We start from the raw sequence: 24050 nt of genomic DNA on the forward strand, positions 1-24050 counted from the left end.
TGGGTGTCCTTGTACACCAGTCGCTGAAGGTAAGCATGCAGGTGCAGCAGGCGGTAAAGAAGGCAAATGGTATGTTGGCCTTCATAGCCAGAGGATTCGAGTACAGGAACAGGGATGTCTTGCTGCAATTATACAGGGCTTGGTGAGACTGTGTGGTGTATTGTCCTGTGTATTATACACAGTGTGTACAGTGCGGTGTATTGTCCTGTGTATTATACAGTGTGTACAGTGTGGTGTATTGTCCTGTGTATTATACAGTGTGTACAGTGTGGTGTATTGTCCTGTGTATTATACAGTGTGTACTGTGCGGTGTATTGTCCTGTGTATTATATATAGTGTGTACAGTGCGGTGTATTGTCCTGTGTATTATACAGTGTGTACAGTGCGGTGTATTGCCCTGTGTATTATACACAGTGTGTACAGTGCGGTGTATTGTCCTGTGTATTATACACAGTGTGTACAGTGCGGTGTATTGTCCTGTGTATTATACACAGTGTGTACAGTGCGGTGTATTGTCCTGTGTATTATACACAGTGTGTACAGTGCGGTGTATTGTCCTGTGTATTATACAGTGTGTACAGTGCGGTGTATTGTCCTGTGTATTATACAGTGTGTACAGTGTGGTGTATTGTCCTGTGTATTATATACAGTGTGTACAGTGCGGTGTATTGTCCTGTGTATTATACACAGTGTGTACAGTGCAGTGTATTGTCCTGTGTATTATACAATGTGTACAGTGCGGTGTATTGTCCTGTGTATTATACACAGTGTGTACAGTGCGGTGTATTGTCCTGTGTATTATATACAGTGTGTACAGTGCGGTGTATTGTCCTGTGTATTATACACAGTGTGTACAGTGCGGTGTATTGTCCTGTGTATTATACAGTGTGTACAGTGCGGTGTATTGTCCTGTGTATTATACAGTGTGTACAGTGTGGTGTATTGTCCTGTGTATTATACAGTGTGTACAGTGCGGTGTATTGTCCTGTGTATTATACACAGTGTGTACAGTGCGGTGTATTGTCCTGTGTATTATACAGTGTGTACAGTGCAGTGTATTGTCCTGTGTATTATACAGTGTGTACAGTGCGGTGTATTGTCCTGTGTATTATACACAGTGTGTACAGTGCAGTGTATTGTCCTGTGTATTATACACAGTGTGTAAGTGCGGTGTATTGTCCTGTGTATTATACAGTGTGTACAGTGCGGTGTATTGTCCTGTTTTCCAGATTCACCTCTGCTTTCTGTTTCCTCTTCTTTCCTTTCTTCTCTTCCTTCGGGGCCTCTTTCACGTTCCCTTTCTTTGCTTTCTGATTTTCTTTTTCTGTCTCTTCAGCAATAATTTCTGCCAATAACTGAGATCAGGAAACAGACGGAAAACATGAGAGATGGAATTTGTGGGTCCCCCAAGTCAGCCTGTCACAGAAGAACATAAGAAATAGGAACAGGAGTAGGCCATTCGGCCCCTTGAGACTGCTGCGCCATTCAATAAGATCATGGCTGATCTTCTTGTGTTTGGATTTCCACGTTCCCATCTAACCCCGATAACCTTTGATTCTGTGCCTAACAAGAATCTATCTACCTCTGCATTAAAAATATTCAGTGACCCCCCCATCTCCACCACCTTCTGAGACAGAGAGTTCCAAAGTAGCACAACCCTCAGAGAGAAAACAATTCTCCTCATCTCTGTCCTAAAAGGGTGACCCCTAATTTTAAAACAGGGAGCCCTAGTTCTGGACTCACCCACAAGAGGAAACATCCTTTCCACGTCCAATTTGTCAATGCCATTCAGGATCTTGTTTACTTCAATCAAATCACCCCTCACTCTTCTAAACTCCAGTGGAAACAAGCCCAGTCTGTCCAACCTTTCCTCATAAGACAACCCACTCATTCCAGGTATCAATCTAGTAAACCTCCTCTGAACCGCCTCCAATGCATTTACATCCTTCCTTAAAAAAGATCATAAGACCATAGATCATAAGACATAGGAGCACAAATTAGGCCATTCGGCCCATTGAGTCTGCTCCGCCATTCAATCATGGCTGATAAGTTTCTCAACCCCATTTTCCCGCCTTCTCCCCATAACCTTTGATCCCCTTACCAAAGAGGCCAAAACTGCACACAGTATTTGAGATGTGCTCTCACCAATGCCTGTATAACTGAAGCATAACATCCTTACTTTTATATTCAATCCCTCTCGTAATAAAGGATAGCATTCCATTAGCCTTCTTAATTACTTGCTGTACCTGCATACTAACGTTTTGTGTCTCATGTACTAGAACACCTAGATCCCTCTGCACCTCAGAGTTATGCAGCCATTCTCCATTTAAATAATACTCTGCTTTTTTGTTCTTCCTGCCAAAATGAACAACTGCACATTTTCCCACATTAAACTCCATTTGCCAGATCTTTGCCCACTCACTCAACCTAACTATATCCATCTGCAACCTCATGTCCTCTTCACAACATACTTCCCGACCTCTCTTTGTGTCATCTGCAAATTTAGCTACCATGTCCTCACACCGCTTATCTAAGTCATTGATGTAAATCATAAAAGGTTGAGACCCCAGCACAGACCCCTGTGGGACTCCACTCGTCACATCCTGCCAATCCGAAAAAGACCATTTATGCCAACTCTCTGCTTTCTGCCAGCCAGCCAATCTTCAATCCATGCTAATATATTACCCACTATACCATGCACTTTTATTTTCTGTCATAATCTTTGGTGTGGCACCTTATCAAATACCTTCTGGAAATCCAAGTACTGCATGTCTACAGGCTCCCCTTTATCCACTGTGTATGTTATTCCTTCAAAAAACTCCAATAAATTGGTTAAACATGATTTTCCTTTCACAAAACCATGCTGACTCTTCCCGATTGCCTTGAGCTCTTCTAAGTGCCCAGCAATAATCTCCTTAATGATCGATTCTAATAATTTCCCCACAACAGACGTCAAGCTAACTGGCCTATAGTTTCCTGGTTTCTGCCTCCCTCTCTTCTTGAATAGAGGGATTATATTTACTACTTTCCAATCTGATTAAACCTTTCCAGAATCTAGCGAATTTTGGAAAATTAACACAGCACATCGACTACCTCATTAGCCACCTCTTTTAAGTCCCTAGGATATAGTCCATCGAGACCTGGAGACTTGTCAGCCCCCAGCTCCATCAATTTGTTCAGTACCATTTCCCCAGTGATTTCAATTTCACCAAGTTCCTCTCTCCCTTTCACCTCCTGATTTGCAGCTATTACTGGAATGTTTTTTTGTATCCTCTATAGTGAACACAGAAGCAAAATATTTTTAAATTTCTTCCGCCATTTCCTTATTATCAATCATGAACTCCCCACTGTCACTCTCTCGAGGACCAGCACTCATTTTACTTAATCTTTTCCTTTTTAAACATCTGTAGAAACTCTTGCTATCCGTTTTTACATTTCTGGCTAGCTTCTTCTTATACTCTAATTTCTTTCTCCTGATTAACCTTTTAGTCATTCTCTGCCATTCTTTATATTCTGTCCAACCATCTGTCCTGCCTCTCGTCTTTGCACTTTTTCCTTAAGTTTGATGCTTTCCTTAGCAAGTTTAGCTAACCACAGATGGTGGGTCCTCCCCTTAGAATTTTTCTTTATAGTGGGAATGTACTTATTCTGAATACTCTGAAATATCCCCTTAAATATCTGCCACTGTTTCTCTATTGATCTATCCTCTAGCCTAATTTCCCAGTTCACTTCAGCTAGCTCAGCTTTCATCCCCACATAGTTGCCCTTATTAAGTTTAAGATACTAGTCTTAGACCCACTCTTCTCCCTTTCAAACTGAGTATAAAATTCAATCATATTGTGGTCGCTGCTAGCCAGGGGTGCCTTTACTCTGAGGTAAGTAATTAATCCTGTCACGTTACACAATACCAAGTCTAATATAACCTGCTCTCTGGTTGGTTCTAGAACACGTTGGTCTAAGAAACTATCTCGAAAGCATTCAATGAACTCCTCATCCAGGCTACTGCCAATCTGATTTTTCCAGTTTATGTGTAGATTAAAATCACCCATGGTTATTGCTGTCCCTTTATCACAAGCGCACAATAATTTCTCTTGAATACTTTGTCCTAGACTGTGACCCACTCGCTTGTTCCTCCTGATGTTGGACACACGCTGGGACAAAGTCTATCATTTTCACCCCTCCCTGATCCCTCTCTCTTCTTGCTCCTCCACTTGCCATTCCTCATCCTACACTTCTTCACACCCCTATTTCCTCATCCACAACTCCCTGCACTCCTTCATCTCCTATCCCCCGCTCCCTGTGTTCCTCAGCCTCCCATCCCACACTCTCACTCCTGTGCTCCCTGCTCTCAATTCTCTACCCCTCAATTCCCCACTCCCCATTCCCCTCTACCCCCTCTTCCCCATCCCCCACTCTGCCACCCCTGCTCTGCACAGTGGGGTGCGATTGAAGCTAAGATCAGCGTCGGCTATGATTTAATTGAATGGCAGATTGGAGTGGCTCCTCTTGTTTCGAATCTAACTGGTGTCCCAACTGCACCAGTTGTAGAATGTCACATTACCCAGACCCTGTATCTTTCCACAATCACCCAGAAACTGTTGGCTGAATTTTACTGCGGGGAACCTGAGGTTGGGTCTATATGTGGCTCCTGAGCCTGTGCATGTTGTCACGGCACCTGCCCATGGAACTTTACATTGGGTGGGCTCCTCATTGTTAGTTTCTGTGGGGCTGAGTTTCTGAGGCCCATTGAGAGAATCCGTGTGCCTCTCGATGTGATAATCTCACCTGAAGACAACTGAGACAGAAAGGCCATCAGGAGGGTCTTACATGAGACACTCTGAGAAACCTGCTGATAAGGGCAAACTGAAGAAGAGCCATGGTTGTTTAGATGGGTGGTCTGGTGGGGAACCCCTCCCATCACAGGAATGGCTCTGGTCATGGGGGTGGCCTTTTAATACTCATGGTTCCTTCCCAGACTGAGTGAGAAGGGACACTGGTGGCGTTCCAGCCTGCCACTGGGGATGCTTGGAGTTACCTTATAGAGGGGGTTTATAGAGGGGGTTTATAGAGGGGGTTTATAGAGGGGGTTTATAGAGGGGGTTTATAGAGGGGGTTTATGGAGGGGGTTTATAGAGTGGGTTTATAGAGGGGGTTTATAGAGGGGGTTTATAGAGGGGGTTTATAGAGGGGGTTTATAGAGGGGGTTTATGGAGGGGGTTTATAGAGTGGGTTTATAGAGGGGGTTTATAGAGGGGGTTTATAGAGGGAGCTTATAGAAGGGGTTTATTGAGGGGAATTATAGAGGGGGTTTATAGAAGTTGTTTATAGAGGGGGTATATAGAGGGGGTTTTTGGAGGGGGTTTATAAAGGGGGTTTATAGAGGGGGTTTATAGAGGGGGTTTATAAAGGGGGTTTATAAAGGGGGTTTATGGAGGGGGTTTATGGAGGGGGTTTATAGAGGGGGTTTATAAAGGGGGTTTATAGAGGGGGTTTATAGAGGGGGTTTATAGAGGGGGTTTATAGAGGGGGTTTATAGAGGGGGTTTATAAAGGGGGTTTATAGAGGGGGTTTATGGAGGGGGTTTATAGAGGGGTTTATAGAGGGGGTTTATAGAGGGGTTTATAGAGGGGGTTTATAGAGGGGGTTTATAGAGGGGGTTTATAAAGGGGGTTTATAGAGGGGGTTTATAGAGGGGGTTTATAGAGGGGGTTTATAGAGGGGGTTTATAGAGGGGGTTTATAAAGGGGGTTTATAGAGGGGGTTTATAGAGGGGGTTTATAGAGGGGGTTTATAGAGGGGGTTTATAGAGGGGGTTTATAAAGGGGGTTTATGGAGGGGGTTTATAGAGGGGTTTATGGAGGGGGTTTATAGAGGGGGTTTATAGAGGGGGTTTATAGAGGGGGTTTATAGAGGGGGTTTATAAAGGGGGTTTATGGAGGGGGTTTATGGAGGGGGTTTATAGAGGGGTTTATAGAGGGGGTTTATAGAGGGGGTTTATAGAGGGGGTTTATAGAGGGGGTTTATAGAGGGGGTTTATGGAGGGGGTTTATAGAGGGGGTTTATAGAGGGGGTTTATAGAGGGGGTTTATAGAGGGGGTTTATAGAGGGGGTTTATAGAGGTGTTTATAGAGGGGGTTTATAGAGGGGGTTTATAGAGGGGGTTTATAGAGGGGTTTATAGAGGGGGTTTATAGAGGGGGTTTATAGAGGGGGTTTATAGAGGGGGTTTATAGAGGGGTTTATAGAGGGGGTTTATAGAGGGGGTTTATAGAGGGGGTTTATAGAGGGGGTTTATAGAGGGGGTTTATAGACAGGTTTGTTGATTTCTCATGCTGATTTCCCTGAGATACAAACCTGGAGGCTGGACAGTCTCAGGAAGCCACCTCGTCACCTGTAATTGTAGTCGATAAGGTGCCAGAACCGGGTGAGATGCATCCAGGAGACTGAGGGAAGTGAGAGTGGAAACTGTGGAGACACTGGCCAGAAATGTTCAGTCTTCCTGAGACACAGAGGTGGTGCCAGAGGACTGGAGAATTGCAAATGTTACACCCTTGTTCAAAATAGGCTGTAAAGATAAGCCCAGCAACATCATGCCAGTTCGTTTAACTCCGGTGGAGGGAAACTTCTAGAAACAATAATTCAGGACAAAATTAATAATAATATGGACACATGTGGGCTAATTAAGGAAAGTCAGCCTTGCTTTTCCTGATATGTATTAATGACCTGGACCTTGATTTACAGGGCACAGTTTTAAAATTTGTGGATGATCCGAAACTTGGAAGAATTGTGAACTGTGAGGAGGACAGTGTAGAACTTCAACAGGACATTGACACATTGCTGGGGTGGGCAGATAGGGAGCAGATGAAGGTCAATGTGGAGAAGTGTGAGGTGATTCATTCTGGTGGGAAGAACATGGAGAGACAGTGTAAAATAAAGCGTACAATTCTAAAGGGGGCGCAGGAGCAGAGTAGACTCATAGACTCCTTGACTCAGACATTTACAGCACAGAAGGAGGCCATTCAGCCTATCGTGTCCACACTGGTCAACAAAGATCTGACTACACTAATCCCGTTATCCAGCACTTGGCCCATCGCCCTGGAGGCTATGGCAATGCAAGTGAATATCTAAATACTTCTTAAATGTTATGAGAGTTTCTCACTCAACCACCCTTTCAGGCAGTGACTTCCAGATTCCCACCACTCTCTGGGTGAAAAAATTTCTCCTCAACTCCCCTCTTAGCTTTCTACCTCTTACCTTAAATCTATGCCCCCTGGTTATTGACCCCTCTACTAATGGAAAAAGTGCCTTCCTATCCACCCTATCGATGCCCCTCATAATCTTATACACCTCTATCAGGTCCCCTCTCAACCTTCGCTGCTCCAAGGAAAACAACCCCGGCCTATCCAATCTTTCCTCATAGCTCAGACCCTCCAGCCCAGGCAACATCCTGGTGAATCTCCTCTGAACCCTCTCCAGTACAATCACATCCTTCCTATAATGTGGTGATCAGAACTGCACACAGTACTCCAGCTGTGGCCTAACCAGCATTTTATACAGTTCCAGCATAACCTCCCTGCTCTTATATTCTACGCCTCGGCTAATAAAGGCAAGTATCCCATGTGCCTTCTTAACCACCTTAAACACCTGCCCTGCTATCTTCAGGGATCTATGGATGTAGGTATGTAACCAAGGTCCCTCTGATCTTCAGTACTTTCCAGGGTCCTACCATTTATAGTGTAATCCTTTGTCTTGTTAGCCCTCCCCAAGTGCATTACCTCACACTTTTCTGGGTTGAATTCCATTTGCCACTGCTCTGCCCACCTGACCAGTCCATTGAAATCCTCCTGCAGTTTACGGCTATCCTCCTCACTATTTACCACCTCACCAATTTTCGTGTCATCCGCGAACTTCTTGATCATACCCCCGACATTTAAGTTCAAATAATTTATGTTCACCACAAACAGCAAGGGCCCCAGCACCGAGCCCTGTGGAACCCCACTGGAAACAGATTCCAGTCACAGAAACATCCCTCCACCATCACCCTCTGCTTCCTGCCTCTCAGCCAATTTTGAATCCGACGTGCCACTTTGCCTTGGATCCCATGGGCTCTTACTTTCTTGACCAGTCCGCCATGAGGGACCTTATCAAAAGCCTTGCTAAAGTCCTTGTAGATCACATCAAATGCACTACCCTCATCAATACTCCTGGTTACCTCCTCAAAAAATTCGATCAAATTTGTCAAACACGACCTTCCCTTAACAAATCCATGCTGACTATCCCGGTTAATTTCCAATATTCTGTCCCTCAGAATTCTTTCCAGTAACTCCCCCCACCACCGAGGTTAGACTGACCGGCCTGTAATTTCCTGGTCTATCCCTTCCTCCCTTTTTTAATGATGGGACAATGTTAGCAGTTTCCAGTCCTCTGGCACCTCACCTGTGGCCAGAGAGGATTTGAGAATTACTGCCAGGGCCCCTGATATCTCTTCCCTTGCCTCCCTCAACAGCCTTGGATACACCTCATCCGGGCCTGTGGATTTATCCACTTTTAATTCCACTAAACCCGCGAGTGCCTCCTCTCTCTCTCTATGTTAATTTCCTCTAATATTTCACAGTGCTCCACCCTGATGTCTATACCTGCATCGTCCTTTTCCATTGTGAAGACTGATGCAAAGTATTCATTGAGGACTGTACCCACGTCTATCGGGTCCACACACACATTACCTCTATGGTCGCTAATTGGCCCGACTCTTTCCCTAGTTATTCTCTTGCTCTTTATATATTTAAAAAATCCCTTTGGGTTTTCCTTTATTTTACCCACCAATGCTTTCTCATGCACTCTCTTAGCTTTCCTAATTCCCTTTTTAAGTTCCCCTCTGCACTGTTTATACTCCTCTAGGGACTCTGCCGTATTGAGCCCTCAGTATCTGCCATAAGCTTCTCTTTTTTTTCTTAATCCTAACCTTTACGTCCCTTGACATCCAGAGTTCTCCGGACTTGGTCACCCCCTTTGTCTTTATGGGAACATATTTTCCCTGTACTCTCACTATTACCCCCTTGAATGCCTCCCACTGCTCTGACACAGTTTTATCTGCGAGTAGCTGCTCCCAGTCCACTTGGGCCAAATCATATCTCATCTTAGTAAACTTAGCCTTTCCCCAGTTTAGAACTTTTATTCCCAGCCCAACCTTATCCTTTTCTGTAACCATCCTAAATCTAACTGAGTTATGGTCACTATCTCCAAAATGCTCCCCTACTGATACACCTTCCACCTGCCCGGGCTCATTTCCTAATATTAGGCTCAGAACTGCCCCTCCCTTGTTGGGCTTTCCACGCTCTGGCTAAAAAAGTTCTCCTGGAAGCAACTTAAGAATTTTGCTCCCTCCCTGCCTTGCACACTAAAACTATTCCAGTTAATATTTGGGTAGTTAAAATCCCCACTATTTCTACCTTATTATTCTTACACTTCTCTGAAATTTGATTACACATTTGATCTCTATCTCTCCCTGACTGTTTGGGGGTCTATAGTAAACACCCAACAGTGTGTTTAACCCTTTTGTGTTTTTTACTTCTACCCATATGGCCTCATTTGATGATCCTTCCAGGATATCATCCCTCCTCACTGCTAGAATCGATTCCTTGATCAATATTACAACCCCCCTCCTCTTCTAACCCCCTCTCTATCTCGTCTGAATATCCTGTAACCAGGAATGTTGAGCTGCCAATCCTGTCCTTCTTTTAGCCAAGTCTTGGTGATCGCTATGATATCATCCTCCCACATACCTATCTGTGCCCTCAGCTTGTCTGTCTTATTTCTCAAGCTCCTTGCATGAAAATATATTCCATTTAGCCTTTGCTAAACTCACTTCTTTCTTATCCAGCCTATGTTTTCTCTGCTTTCCAGACTCACTCACTAGCATTTTAAATTCTTATTCCATCTCAGCTTCTCTCCCTCTGAACTACTTTTCAGGATCCCATCCCCCTGCCAATTTAGTTTAAATCCACCCCAACAGCATCAGCAAACCTCCCCGCGAGGATGTTGGTCCCGTTCCTGTTCAGATGTAACCCATCCAACTTGTACAGGTCCCACCTCCCCCAGAAACGGTCCCAATGCCCCAGGGATCTAAAGCCCTCCCTCCTGCACCATCTCTCCGGCCACACATTCATCTGCTCTATCCCTCTGTTCCTGGGTGTGACCTGGGTGTATGTGCATGAATCATTGAAGGTGACAGGACAGGGTGAGACAGCAGTTCATAAAGTATACAGTACCCTGGGCTTTATTAATAGGGGCACAGAGTACAAGAGCAGGGAGGTTATGTTGAATTTGTGTAAAACACTGGTTCAGTTTCAGCTGGAGTATTGTGTCCAGTTCTGGGTGCTGCACTTTAAGAAGAATGTGAAGACATTGGAAAGAGTGCAGAGAAGATTCATGAGAATGGTCCCAGGAATGAGGAACTTCAGTTATGAGGATAGATTGGAGAGGTTGGGACTGTTCTCCTTGGAGAGAAGAAGGCTAAGAGGAGATTTGATAGAGATATTCAAAATCATGAAGGTCTGGACAGAGTAGATAGGGAGAAGCTGTTCCCACTGGTGAAAGGATCGAGAATGAGAGGGCACAGATTTAAAGTGATTAGCCAATGAAGCAATAGTGAAATGAGGAGAAACTTTTTCACCCAGTGAGTGGTTAGGATCTGGAATGCACTTCCTGAGAGTGTGGTGGAGACAGGGTCAATCGAGTGGTTAGGATCTGGAATGCACTGTCTGAGAGTGTCGGGGAGACAGGGTCAATCGAGTGGTTAGGGTCTGGAACTCACTGTCTGAGAGTGTGGGGGAGACAGGGTCAATCGAGTGGTTAGGATCTGGAATGCACTGTCTGAGAGTGTGGGGGAGACAGGGTCAATCGAGTGGTTAGGATCTGGAATGCACTGTCTGAGAGTGTGGTGGAGACAGGGTCAATCGAGTGGTTAGGATCTGGAATGCACTGTCTGAGAGCGTGGGGGAGACAGGGTCAATCGAGTGGTTAGGATCTGTAACGCACTGTCTGAGAGTGTCGGGGAGACAGGGTCAATCGAGTGGTTAGGGTCTGGAATGCACTGCCTGAGAGTGTGGTGGAGACAGGATCAATCGAGTGGTTAGGATCTGGAATGCTCTGTCTGAGAGTGTGATGGAGACAGGATCAATCGAGTGGTTAGGGTCTGGAATGCACTGCCTGAGAGTGTGGTGGAGACAGGGTCAATTGAGTGGTTAGGGTCTGGAACGCACTGTCTGAGAGTGTGGGGGAGACAGGGTCAATCGAGTGGTTAGGGTCTGGAACGCACTGTCTGAGAGTGTGGGGGAGACAGGGTCAAGTGGAGCCTTCAAAAGGGCATTAGACTGTTTTCTGAAAAGGTAGAATGTGTTGGGGTACGGGGGTGAAGGTGGGAAAGCGGAACTAGGTGAAATGCTCCTTCAGAGAACTGGCGCAGGGACAATGGGCCGAATGGCCTCCTTCTGCACTGTAACAATTCTGTGATTCTATTTGAGTTTCCCCAAACCTCCTGCTCCAAAATCGAGCTGACCTCCATGGCAGAATTCAATCGATGAGTTCAAACCCCACCAGAGCAGTGTGAAAATTAAATCCATTGGGTAATTTGTCTGACACCAGGAATCATCACCATCGGAAAACGGCCAGAAAAACCCAGCTGGGTCAGTGATGTCCTTTGGGGAGGGGAACCTGTCACCCAGGTCTGGACCCACACGTGACTCCAGTCCCACTCTCTGTGGGTGACTCTAAAGCCCTCGGCAGCATCTGAGGAAAGAAATGAAACATCAGGGAAAGGTTGATGGGCATCTTCATGGGGCAACTAGGGAAGGGCAAAGATTGCTGAGCTGGACAATGGTACTCACATCCTGAGACCGAGTAGATCAAAAGGGAGCTATCTGACTTCTGGTCGACGGGAATGATTGGGCGGAGTGTAGCTCGAGCCTCTGGAATACCTAAGATCGAGAGGTGACCTGATAGGGGGGTTTAAAATAAGGAAGGGCTTCCATTGGCTGAGTGAGAGTGTCACAATCCCAGCTGACATTACCACTGGAAAAGCCAAGGTCCCAGGATGGAACCCGACTTGATGGATCCCATCTTTTATTTTTTGTTTAGAAATGTGGAGAGTGGCTACTGAACAGAGTCACAGGAGTCAGCTGATGAACTTTTAACTAAAGAATAAAACATTTATTAAACAAGGAAGGATGAACAGAGTGAGGCCAGTTTGGAGCCACAAATATAACTGGTCAGTAAGAAATTAAATAAATGGAGCAGGGTTTACTTTAGGGGAATGTTGAGGAAGGTCAGACTCACTGTCAAATGGGGCAGTTGCAACATGAGCCTGAATTTTCCCCTCGGCGATTTGGGGGCGGGGCCCGCTCACCGAGGGGAAAATGACTCGGGATGACATTGGGAGGAACCCCCGACATCATCCCGGTCCCTTTAAATGTTTAGGAAGGTGGGCGGACAGCGAAATCAGCTGTTCACCCACCGACATGTGAATGGCCAACTGAGGCCATTGACAAGGTAATTAAGATAATTAAAGACCTGCCCGTCCCAGCTTAAGGCTGGTGGTCAGGCCAGGAGCCCCAGCGGGCTCCTGATAATACAGGAAACCTCATCCACTGGCGGGATGAGGCTTCATGTCCGTTTTTAAAAAAGTTAATAAATTTTATGTGTTTATTATTAACATGTCTCATCTCGTGTGACATTGTCACATGAGGGGAACATGTTAATAATATTTTTATTTCTCTATTTTTTAAGTTTTTTAGACTGTCACTGATCTCCCTGAGACAGGACTCTGCCCCATGGAGCAGTGAGCACTTTGACAGCTGGGGATTCCCTCCCCCGCCCCCCGCACAGGAAGTGATTCCCATCGGACAGGCCGCTGGACGGGGCCTTCATTGGCCCACCCACTCAAACTGGCAGCGGGCCCCGTTTCGAGGCGGGGGTCGGCTGTCCACCCACCACCGAGCCGGTGGGGCCCACACACCAACTGAGGGCTAAATTCTGCCCATGGAGTCCAAATAGATACATGGATTCCCAAGGTAGAACGGGAATAGAGGGATAGAGGGAGAAGGAGATAAAGGGAGTAGGGGAAAGAGGGGGGAAAGGGATAGAGGGATGGGGAGGTTGGTGAGTTACATGTTACAGCCCAGTTGGATGGATAGGCTGTTTCTTTCCTCATAATTTGTGAAAGGGACCTGGGTGTCGCTGGCTGGGTCAGCATTTATTGCCCATCCCTAGTTGCCCCTTGAGAAGGTGGTGGTGAGCTGCCTTCTTGAACCGCTGCAGTCCATGTGGTGTAGGTACACCCACAGTGCTGTTAGGGAGGGAGTTCCAGGATTTGGACATGTTCTGTGCCTGTCAGTACATTCTCTTGACTTTAATGGTTAAAACTCACCGTGACATGTATCTGTTTGAGAAAAATCTCTCAGAAAACAAAGTTCTACCTGATCTGGAGTTTTTTCAGCGAAGATGATGTTGGAGCCCCCTTGCTGTACAGTTGGATAATCAGGGAACTTTCCGGAGGTGTTACTGTGGGAAACCAGACAATGAGTGAGAAGATGAGGATGAGCTATCTTATCCTACTGAAACATATAAGATCCTGGGGGGATTTGATAGGGGAGGTAATGGGAAGATGTTTCCACTCATGGGGGAGACTAGAACCAGGGGACACAATTTAAAAATAAGAGGTCTGCTGCTTAAAAAGGAGTTGAGGAGTTTGTTTTTCTCTCTCAGAGGGTCATTCGTCTATAGAATTCTATTTCTCAAAAAGCAGTGGAGGCTGGGTCATTGAATTTATACAAGGCTCAGTTAGATTCCTAATCGACAAGGTAGTTAAGGGTTATGGAGGACAGGCAGGAACGTGGAGATAAGGCCACAATCAGATCAGCCATGATCTCATTGAATGGTGCAGCAGGCTCAATCGGATGAATGACCTATATCTGCTCCTAATTCATATTTCGTATATCCCACCATCGAGGTTTCTGAGGTGAGAGTGACTGTCCATGATATCAAGGCAGCATTAGACCAAGTGTGGCATCCAGGAGCCCTAGCAAAACTGGAGTCATTGGGAATCAGGGGGAAAACTCTCTGCTGGTTGGAGTCATACCGAGCACAAAAGAAGATGGTTGTGGCTGTTGGAGGTCAGTCATCTCAGTCCCAGGACATCACTGCAGGAGTTCCTCAGGGTAGTGTCCTCGGCCCAACCATCTTCAGCTGCTTCATCAATGCCCTTCCTTCCATCATAAGGTCAGAAGTGGGGATGTTCGCTGATGATTGCACAATGTTCAGCACCATTCGCGACTCCTCAGATACTGAAGCAGCCCATGTCCAAATGCAGCAAGACCTGGACACTATCCAGGCTTGGGCTGACAAGTGGCAAGTAACATTCATGCCACACAAGTGCCAGGCAATGACCATCTCCAACAAGAGAGAATCTAACCATCATCCCATGACATTCAACGGCATTACCAACACTGAATCCCCAACCACATCCACAAACATTCACTCCCTCCACCACCGACGCACAGTAGCAGCAGTGTGTACCATCTACAAGATGCACTGCAGGAATTCGACAGCACCTTCCAAACCCACACCCACTACGATCTAGAAGGACAAGGGCAGCAGATAGATGGGAACACCACCACCTGGAAGTTCCCCTCCAAGTCACTCACCATCCTGACTTGGAAATATATCGCTGTTCCTTCACTGTCACTGGGTCAAAATCCTGGAACTCCCTTCTTAACAGCACCGTGGGTGTACCTACACCACATGGACTGCAGCGGTTCAAGAAGGCAGCTCACCACCACCTTCTCAAGGGTAACTAGGGATGGGCAATAAATGCTGTCCCAGCCAGCGAAGCCCACATCCCATGAATGAATAAGAAAAATGGGACTTCAGTTTTTTATGATTATTCTGTAGAGGGTTCTCCAGCAGCAAGTAGCAATGGTGAGGTGAGAGCATCAGGCATGGGAACTGGTTTGCCCCTTTGGGCCCTTCCCTGCAGGAAGCAGGGTCTTTGACAAGCTGAGTGGTGGAGGAGGAGGCCATGAGGTGAGGCAGGAGCATTATCAGGGCCCATCGCCTTTGCAGTAGCCAGTGCCTTCAGTGGTTTCTTGGTATCACATGGAGTGAATCCAATTGGCTGAACAAGCCACTCAGTTCAAGGGCAGTTAGGGATGGGCAACAAATGCTGGCCTTGCCAGCGATGCCCACATCCTGTGAAAGAATTAAGAAACATTTTAGCTGAGTTCCCTTGCCTGTGAACATTCTGTTCCTATTAGAGAACTCATATCACTGAGATTTGAAACAAAAACAGAAAATGCTGGAAAAACTCAGCAGGTCCGGCAGCATCTGTGGAGAGAGAAACAGAGTTAATGTTTCGAGTCCGTATGACCCTGAAGAGAAGTGGAAATGTGATGAAATTTACGCTGTTAATGGGAGGTGTGGCAGGTGGAGCAGGATAGAAGGCCAGCGATAGGAGGGGGCAAAAGAGAGATTGACAAAGATGTCATGAACTAAAGGACAAACGGAGTGTTACTGATAATGGTTAGTTCCTCTCTCCACAGATGCTGCTAGACCTTTGTTTTTTAATATTCATTCACGGGATGTGGGCTTCGCTGGCTGGGCCAGCATTTATTACCCATCCCTAATTGCAAGGTGGTCATGAGCTGCCTTCTTGAACCGCTGCAGTCCATGTGGTGTAGGTACACCCACAGTGCTGTTAGGGAGGGAGTTCCAGGATTTTGACCCAGCGACAGTGAAGGAACGGTGATATATTTCCAAGTCAGGTTGGTAAGTGACTTGGAGAGAACTTCCAGGTGGTGGTGTTCCCATCTATCTGCTGCCCTCATCCTTCTAGGTGGTACTGGTCATGGGTTTGTGGATGTGGTGCTAATCAAGCGGGGCTGCTTTGTCCTGAATGGTGTCAAGCTTCTTGAGTGTTGTGGGAGCTGCACTCATCCAGGCAAGTGGGGAGTATTCCATCACACTCCTGACTTGTACCTTGTAGATGGTGGACAGGCTTTGGGGAGTCAGGAGGTGAGTTACTCGTTGCTGGATTCCTAGCCTCTGACCTGCTCTTGTAGCCACAGTATTTACATGGCTAGTCCAGTTCAGTTTCTGGTCAATGGTGACCCCCAGGATGTTGACAGTGGGGGATTCAGTGATGGTAATGCCATTGAACATCAAGGGGCAATAGTTAGATTCTCTCTTGTTGGAGATGGTCATTGCCTGACACTTGTGTGGCATGAATGTTATTTGCACTTGTCAGACCAAGCCTGGATATTGTCCAGGTCTTGCTGCATTTGGACATGGACTGCTTCAGTATCTGAGGAGTCGCGAATGGTGCTGAACATTGTGCAATCATCAGCGAACATCTCCACTTCTGACCTTATGATGGAAGGAAGGTCATTGATGGAGCAGCTGAAGATGGTTGGGCCAAGGACACTACCCTGAGGAACTCCTGCAGTGATGTCCTGGAGCTGAGATGACTGACCTCCAACAACCACAACCATCTTCCTTTATGCTCGGTATGGCTCCAACCAGCAGAGAGTTTTCCCCCTGATTCCCATTGACTCCAGTTTTGCTTGGGCTCCTTGATGCCACACTTAAAGTCAAGGGCTGCCACTCACAACTCACCGCGGGAGTTCAGCTCTTTTGTCCAAGGCTGTAATAAAGTCAGGAGCTGAGTGGCCCTGGCAGAACCCAAACTGGGCGTCAGTGAGCAGGTTATTGCTAAGCAAGCGCCATTTGATTGTTGATTGTTGATGATCCCTTCCATTACTTTACTGATGATGGAGAGTAGACTGATGGGGTGGTAATTGGCTGGGTTGGATTTGTCCTGCTTTTTGTGTACAGGACATACCTGGGCAATATTCCACATAAGCAGGTAGATGCCAGTGTTGTAGCTGTACTGGAACAGCTTGGCTAGGGGCGCGGCAAGTTCTGGAGCACAAGTCTTCAGTACTATTGCCGGAATGTTGTCAGGTCCCATAGCCTTTGCAGTATCCAGTGCCTTCAGCCATTTCTTGATATCACATGGAGTGAATCGAATTGGCTGAAGACTGGCATCTGTGATGCTGGGGACCTCTGGAGGAAGCTGGGATGGATCATCCACTCAGCACTTTTGGCTGAAGATTGTTATGAATGCTTCAGCCTTGTCTTTTCCACTAATGTGCTGGGCTCCTCCATCATTGAGTTTATTATGGACAAAGAAATCGACAAGTTGCAAAAAAATGTTTTGGATTGGGGGAGAGTGGATTTTAATAAAATAAGGCAGGAGCTGGCCAAGGTAGACTGGGAATAGCTACTTGTGGGGAAATCTACAGGAGAGCAGTTGGAGGTGTTCAAAAAGGAAATGGGGAGGGTACAGACTCAACATGTTCCCTCTAGGGTGATAGGAAGGAGTAACAAGCCCAGAGAACCATGGATGGCCAGAGATATTCAGGTTACGATGAGAAGGAAAAGAGAGGCTTTTAGCAGGTACAAGGGAAGCAAATCAGCGGAGGCATTAGTGGAGTACAGAAAGTGCAGGGTGGAGCTTAAGAAAGCAATTAGGAGAGCAAAGAGGGAATATGAGAAAGCTCTGGCTGGTAAAAGTAGGGAAAATCCCAAGATATTCTATAAGTATATCAATGGGAAGAGGATAACCAGGGAAAGAGTAGGGCCAAAAGGGACCAAGGGGGCAATCTATGGGTGGAGCCAGAGGACATCGCTAGAGTGTTGAATGAATACTTCACATCCGTCTTCACCCAAGAGAATGAGGATGAAGGTATCAAACTCGGGGAGAGAGAATGCAAGGTTCTTGAGCAAATTGATATAGGGAGTGACAAGGTATTGGAGGTGTTGGCAGGCTTAAAATTGGACAAATCTCCAGGTCTGGATGATTTGTGTCCCAGACTGCTGAGGGAGGCAAGGGAGGAGATCGCAGGGGCTCTGACCTGAATTTTTAATTCCTCTCTGGCCACGGAGGAGGTGCCAGAGGACTGGAGAACAGATAATGTGGTTCCGCTATTTAAGGAGGGTTGTAGAGATAAGCCAGGGAACTACAGGCCAGTGAGTCTCACGTCAGTGGTAGGGAAACTATTGGAGAAAGTTCTGAAGGAGAGGATCTATCTCCACTTGGAGAGGCAAGGTTTGATCAGGGATAGTCAGCATGGCTTTGTCAGAGGGAGGTCATGCCTAACAAATTTGATTGAATTTTTTGAGGAGGTGGCCAGGTGTGTAGATGAGGGTAGTGCAGTTGATGTAGTTTATATGGATTTCAGCAAAGCCTTTGACAAGGTCCCACATGGGAGACTTATAAAGAAGGCAAAGGCACATGGGATACAGGGTAATTTGATAAGGTGGATTCAAAATTGGCTTAGTTGTAAGAGACAGAGGGTGATGACAGAAGGATGCTTTAGTGACTGGAAGCCAGTGTCCAGTGGTGTACCACAGGGATCTGTGCTGGGTCCCCTATTATTTGTCATTTATATAAACGACATAGATGACTATGCAGCGGTAGGATTAGTAAGTTTGCGGATGACACAAAGATTAGCAGGGTGGTTAACAGTTAGGTTGAGGGTCTTGGGCTACAGGAAGATATAGACGGGATGGTCAAATGGGCAGATAAGTGGCAGATGGAATTTAACCCTGAAAGGTGTGAGGTGATACACTTTGGAAGGTGTAATTCGACAAGGAAGTATTCAATGAACGGCATGACACTAGGAAGTTCTGAGGAACAAAGGGATCTTGGCGTGTGTGTTCATAGATCTCTGAAGGCAGAGGGGCAGGTTAGTGGGGTGGTGAAAAAAGCATATGGGACACTTGCCTTTATCAATCGAGGCATAGATTACAAAAGTATGGAGGTCATGTTGGAGTTGTATAGAACCTTGGTGAGGCCACAGCTGGAGTACTGTGTGCAGTTCTGGTCGCCACATTATAGGAAGGATGTGATTGCACTGGAGGGGGTGCAGAGGAGATTCACCAGGGTGTTGCCTGGGATGAAACATTTAAGTTATGAAGAGAGGTTGGTTAGACTTGGGTTGTTTTCATTGGAGCAGAGAAGACTTAGGGGCGACCTGATCGAGGTGTACAAGATTATGAGGGGCATGGACGGGGTGGATAGGGAGCAGCTGTTCCCCTTAGTTGAAAGGTCAGTCACGAGGGGGCATAATTCAAGGTGAGGGGCAGGAGGTTTAGGGAGGATGTGAGGGAAAACTTTTTTACCCAGGGGGTGGTGACGGTCTGGAATGCACTGCCTGGGAGGGTGGTGGAGGCGGGTTGCCTCACATCCTTTAAAAAGTACCTGGATGAGCACTTGGCACATCATAACATTCAAGGCTATGGGCCTAGTGCTGGTAAACGGGACTAGGCAAGTAGGTCAGGTGTTTCTCACGTGTCGGTGCAGACTTGATGGGCCGAAGGTCCTCTTCTGCACTGTGATTCTGTGATTCTGTGATTGAGGATGGGTATATTTGTGGAGCCTCCTCGTCCAGCGAGTTGCTTAATTGTCCACCACCATTCACGACTGGATGTGGCAGGACTGCAGAGATTAGATTTGATCTGTTGGTTTTGGAATCGCTTAGCCCTGTCTATCACTTGCTGCTTATGCTGTTTGGAATGCAAATGGTCCTGTGTTATAGCCTCACCAGTTTGACACCTCATTTTTAGGTATGCCTGGTGTTGCTCCTGGCATGCCCTCCTGCACTCTTCATTGAACCAGGGTTGATCCCCTGGCTTGATGGTAATGGTAGAGTGGGGGATATGCCGGGCCATGTGGTTACAGATTGTGTTCGAGTACAATTCTGCTGCTGCTGATGGCCCACAGCGCCTCATAGATGCCCAGTCCTGAGTTGCTAGATCTGTTTGAAATTCATCCATTTAGCACGGTGGTAGTGCCACACAACACGATGGAGGGTATCCTCAATGTGAAGGCCGGATTTCATCTCTACAAGGACTGTGCAGTGGTCACTCCTACCGATACTGTCATGGACAGATGCATCTGTGGCAGGCAGGTTGGTGAGGATGAGGTCAAGGATGTTTTTCCTTCTTGTTGGTTCCCTCACCACCTGCCGCAGACCCAGTCTAGCAGCTATGTCCTTTAGGACTCAGCCAGCTCGGTCAGTAGTGGTGCTACCGAGCTACTCTTGGTGATGGGTATTGAAGTCCCCCACCCAGAGTACATTCTGCTCCCTTGCCACCCTCAGTGCTTCCTCCAAGTGGTGTTCAACATGGAGGAGCACTGATTCATCAGCTGAGGGAGGGTGGTATGTGGCTATCAGCAGGAGGTTTCCTTGCCCATGTTTGACCTGATGTCATGAGAATACATGGGGTCTGGAGTCGATGTTGAGGACTCCCAGGGCAACTCACTGTATACCACTGTGCCGCCACCTCTGCTGGCTCTGTCCTGCTGGTGGGACAGGACATACCCAGGGATGGGGATGGTGATGTCTGGGACATTGTCTGTAAGGTATGATTCCCTGAGGATGACTATGTCAGGCTGAGTTTTTCCAGCATTTTCTGTTTTAGTTTCAGATTTCCAGCATCTGCAGTATTTTGCTTTTATCTTTGCTGAGATTTGAGTTTGACTCAGAGATTGAAGAGCATTGATGCACTGCTCCAAACACCAGCTACATCGCTCTGTACCAAGACACTGAGATTCCTCCCTTACTAGCACTCAATGAACCAGTGTCGAATCTGTTCGCGAAACGTCTCCTTGATATCTGGACCCTCGGTGTCCATCACAGTTTGCTTGATGAGGGGCTGTGCCTTCTCATAATCAGTCCTGTATTGCTGCTGGAGAGTGTGTCTGCTTTCCAAATTCACATCCACCTTCACACCGGCTGGGATCGGCTTCTTGGCATCTTCCCTGGGAGCCTGTGAGTGATGCAGCAAGGGTTAGAAAAAGCTTCGGATCAACATGGACCAACAAAACCTGGAGCATTCCAGGAGGTTTATCCTGACAGACTGTCACTGATCTCACACAACCCCTGTACCCGCACTCCCCCTGTACCCGCACTCCCCCTGTACCCGCACTCCCCCTGTACCCGCACTCCCCCTGTACCCGCACTCTCCCTGTACCCGCACTCCCCCTGTACCCGCACTCACCCTGTACCCGCACTCACCCTGTACCCGCACTCCCCCTGTACCCACACGCCCCCTGTACCCACACACCCCCTGTACCCACACTCCACCTGTACCCACACTCCACCTGTACCCACACTCCCCCTGTACCCGCACACCCTCCCTGTACCCGCACTCTCCCCGTACCCGCACACCCCCTGAACCCACACACCCCCTGTACCCACGCTCCCCCTGTACCCACACTCCCCCTATACCCCCACCATCCCTGTACTCATACCAGTGTCAGTGTTTGCCTGTAATAAGGATGCTGTATTCAAGGATTTGCTGTTGTTGACATTGTGAACTGGGGTCTAAGGCTCTCAGGTAGTTTTCAATGCATGCTTCATTGCTCTGAAGGCTCTAGTGTCCTGAAATTCCTCTTTCTCATGCCCCTCTCTGGGGTAAATGTGTCAGAGTTTTGTCCAGTGTTGAGTTGACTCTCTGTGCACCCACTGAGCCTTTCATATCCATCTCTCTGTTCACCAACACTCCTAATAATGTGCTCAATGATCAACAACTGGGCCTTCCACTACCCTCCGCCAGGTACCCCTCCCCTCTTCTCCTTTGTCCCCTCCCGCATATCCTCTCTTCTCCCTGCGGGGACAGCACTGTGGCCCCTCCGCCCTTGGGGAGTGAGTGGACTGCGCCTTTAACCGTGGCTGTGGGTGGAAAGTTAAGAGAGAGAAAGTGCGTTGAAGTGGTCTCCCTCTGAGCTCCCGGCAGCTCAGCTAATTTACTGAGTTAGTATAATTTTCATATTAGCAGGAAACGTGTATATATGTTCTTGCAATCTATATGCTATTTTCCCGGTTTCCATGGAGATGCGGCTAATAGGAAAATCAATGTTTTTTAAGCGGAATGCAATTTGTCGATTTGGAAAGTCTTTTGTAAGAAATGTTACATTAACAGGGCTGGAACAGAGAGAGTTCAGGGTTCCTATTGGCAGTCAGTCCCATTAACAATAGCAGGCAGAGAGAAGCTTCTCTCCATCATCAAACACGCCTGGAAATGATGCTAGTAATGAGTTTCTAATATGCATCTGGACCAACTTCCTCCTCTGTTGATGTCTTGTCAATGGCCGTATGTCATCAAAAAAATCTCGGCACTTTATTGCCTCATTGCTCACCAAATGTATTTTAAATATCATTCGGAACACTCAATTATTTAAAACGCTGAACTAAACACTCACTAATGGAGAGAAATACCAGCCACAAAAATACATGCATTTCTCAAATGATGAGGAAGTGATTTCTGTAAAAGTGTGAGGCTCTGTTCCCTCTCCAACTCCCGCTCACTCTTCACAGCGACACACCAGCAGCGAGAGTTCCAAATCAAACAACCATTTCAATCATGTCAGCCTGTGACCCTGTGAGAAAGCAGCAGCACAATTCCAGTTCCCTCACCAGGGAATCGACAGGCTCCCCTCACCACTTGAGAGGGGAATCCCCGCAGCCCTGTGACACTGAGAGCACCCACAGCAACAACATCTGACCCAGTGTGTACCCCAGTGAGAGTCAGTGTGTGTGGGACCCGTACCCCAGTGAGAGTCAGTGCGTGTGGGACCCGTACCCCAGTGAGAGTCAGTGTGTGTGGGACCCGTACCCCAGTGAGAGTCAGTGTGTGTGGGACCCGTACCCCAGTGAGAATCAGTGTGTGTGGAACCCGTACCCCAGTGAGAGTCACTGTGTGTGGGACCCGTACCCCAGTGAGAGTCAGTGTGTGTGGGACCCGTACCCCAGTGAGAGTCACTGTGTGTGGGACCCGTACCCCAGTGAGAGTCAGTGTGTGTGGGACCCGTACCCCAGTGAGAGTCAGTGTGTGTGGGACCCGTACCCCAGTGAGAGTCAGTGTGTGTGGGACCCGTACCCCAGTGAGAGTCAGTGTGTGTGGGACCCGTACCCCAGTGAGAGTCAGTGTGTGTGGGACCCGTACCCCAGTGAGAGTCAGTGTGTGTGGGACCCGTACCCCAGTGAGAGTCACTGTGTGTGGGACCCGTACCCCAGTGAGAGTCAGTGTGTGTGGGACCTGTACCCCAGTGAGAGTCAGTGTGTGTGGGACCCGTACCCCAGTGAGAGTCAGTGTGTGTGGGACCTGTACCCCAGTGAGAGTCAGTGTGTGTGGGACCTGTACCCCAGTGAGAGTCAGTGTGTGTGGGACCCGTACCCCAGTGAGAGTCTGTGTGTGTGGGACCCATACCCCAGTGAGAGTCAGTGTGTGTGTGGGACCCGTACCCCAGTGAGAGTCAGTGTGTGTGGGACCCGTACCCCAGTGAGAGTCAGTGTGTGTGGGACCCGTACCCCAGTGAGAGTCAGTGTGTGTGGGACCCGTACCCCAGTGAGAGTCAGTGTGTGTGGGACCCGTACCCCAGTGAGAGTCAGTGTGTGTGGGACCCGTACCCCAGTGAGAGTCAGTGTGTGTGGGACCCGTACCCCAGTGAGAGTCAGTGTGTGTGGGACCGTACCCCAGTGAGAGTCAGTGTGTGTGGGACCTGTATCCCAGTGATATGCACACCCACGCTCACATACACATGGACAGATACAAAAATACAGATACACACTCACACTGATACACACACAAGCACACAAACACACACACAAACGCACACACACAAACACACACAAACGCACACATGCACACACACATGCCCACACATGCGCACACAAACACACATGCGCGCGCACACACACACACACGGACACAAACACACATGCACACACATGCAGGCACACACGCACTCACACACGCACCCGCACACACACAAGCACACATGCACACACACACGCTCACACATGCACACACGCACACACGCACACAAACACACACGTACACAAACACACATACACACACGCATACACATGCAGGCACACACAAGCACACACACTCACACACGCACACACGCACACACAAACACACATGGAC

At 47.6% G+C, this 24050-nt stretch overlaps 1 protein-coding gene across 1 annotated transcript in view; it reads right to left on the reverse strand.

Annotated features, from left to right (window-relative positions):
- Positions 1-24050, reverse strand: part of LOC144679401 (dynein regulatory complex protein 11-like) — a 181258-nt gene that overhangs the window by 71857 nt on the left and 85351 nt on the right. The window contains exons 4-6 of the mRNA XM_078539758.1: positions 20680-20885; positions 13472-13556; positions 1236-1355 (exon numbers count right to left, since the gene is read on the reverse strand). Coding sequence (XP_078395884.1) covers positions 1236-1355; positions 13472-13556; positions 20680-20885 — 411 coding nt within the window. The remainder of the gene's footprint in view (positions 1-1235; positions 1356-13471; positions 13557-20679; positions 20886-24050) is intronic.

The sequence above is a fragment of the Cetorhinus maximus genome, chromosome 4, assembly GCF_964194155.1.
Source record: "Cetorhinus maximus chromosome 4, sCetMax3.hap1.1, whole genome shotgun sequence".
NCBI classification, from domain to species: Eukaryota; Metazoa; Chordata; class Chondrichthyes; order Lamniformes; family Cetorhinidae; genus Cetorhinus; species Cetorhinus maximus.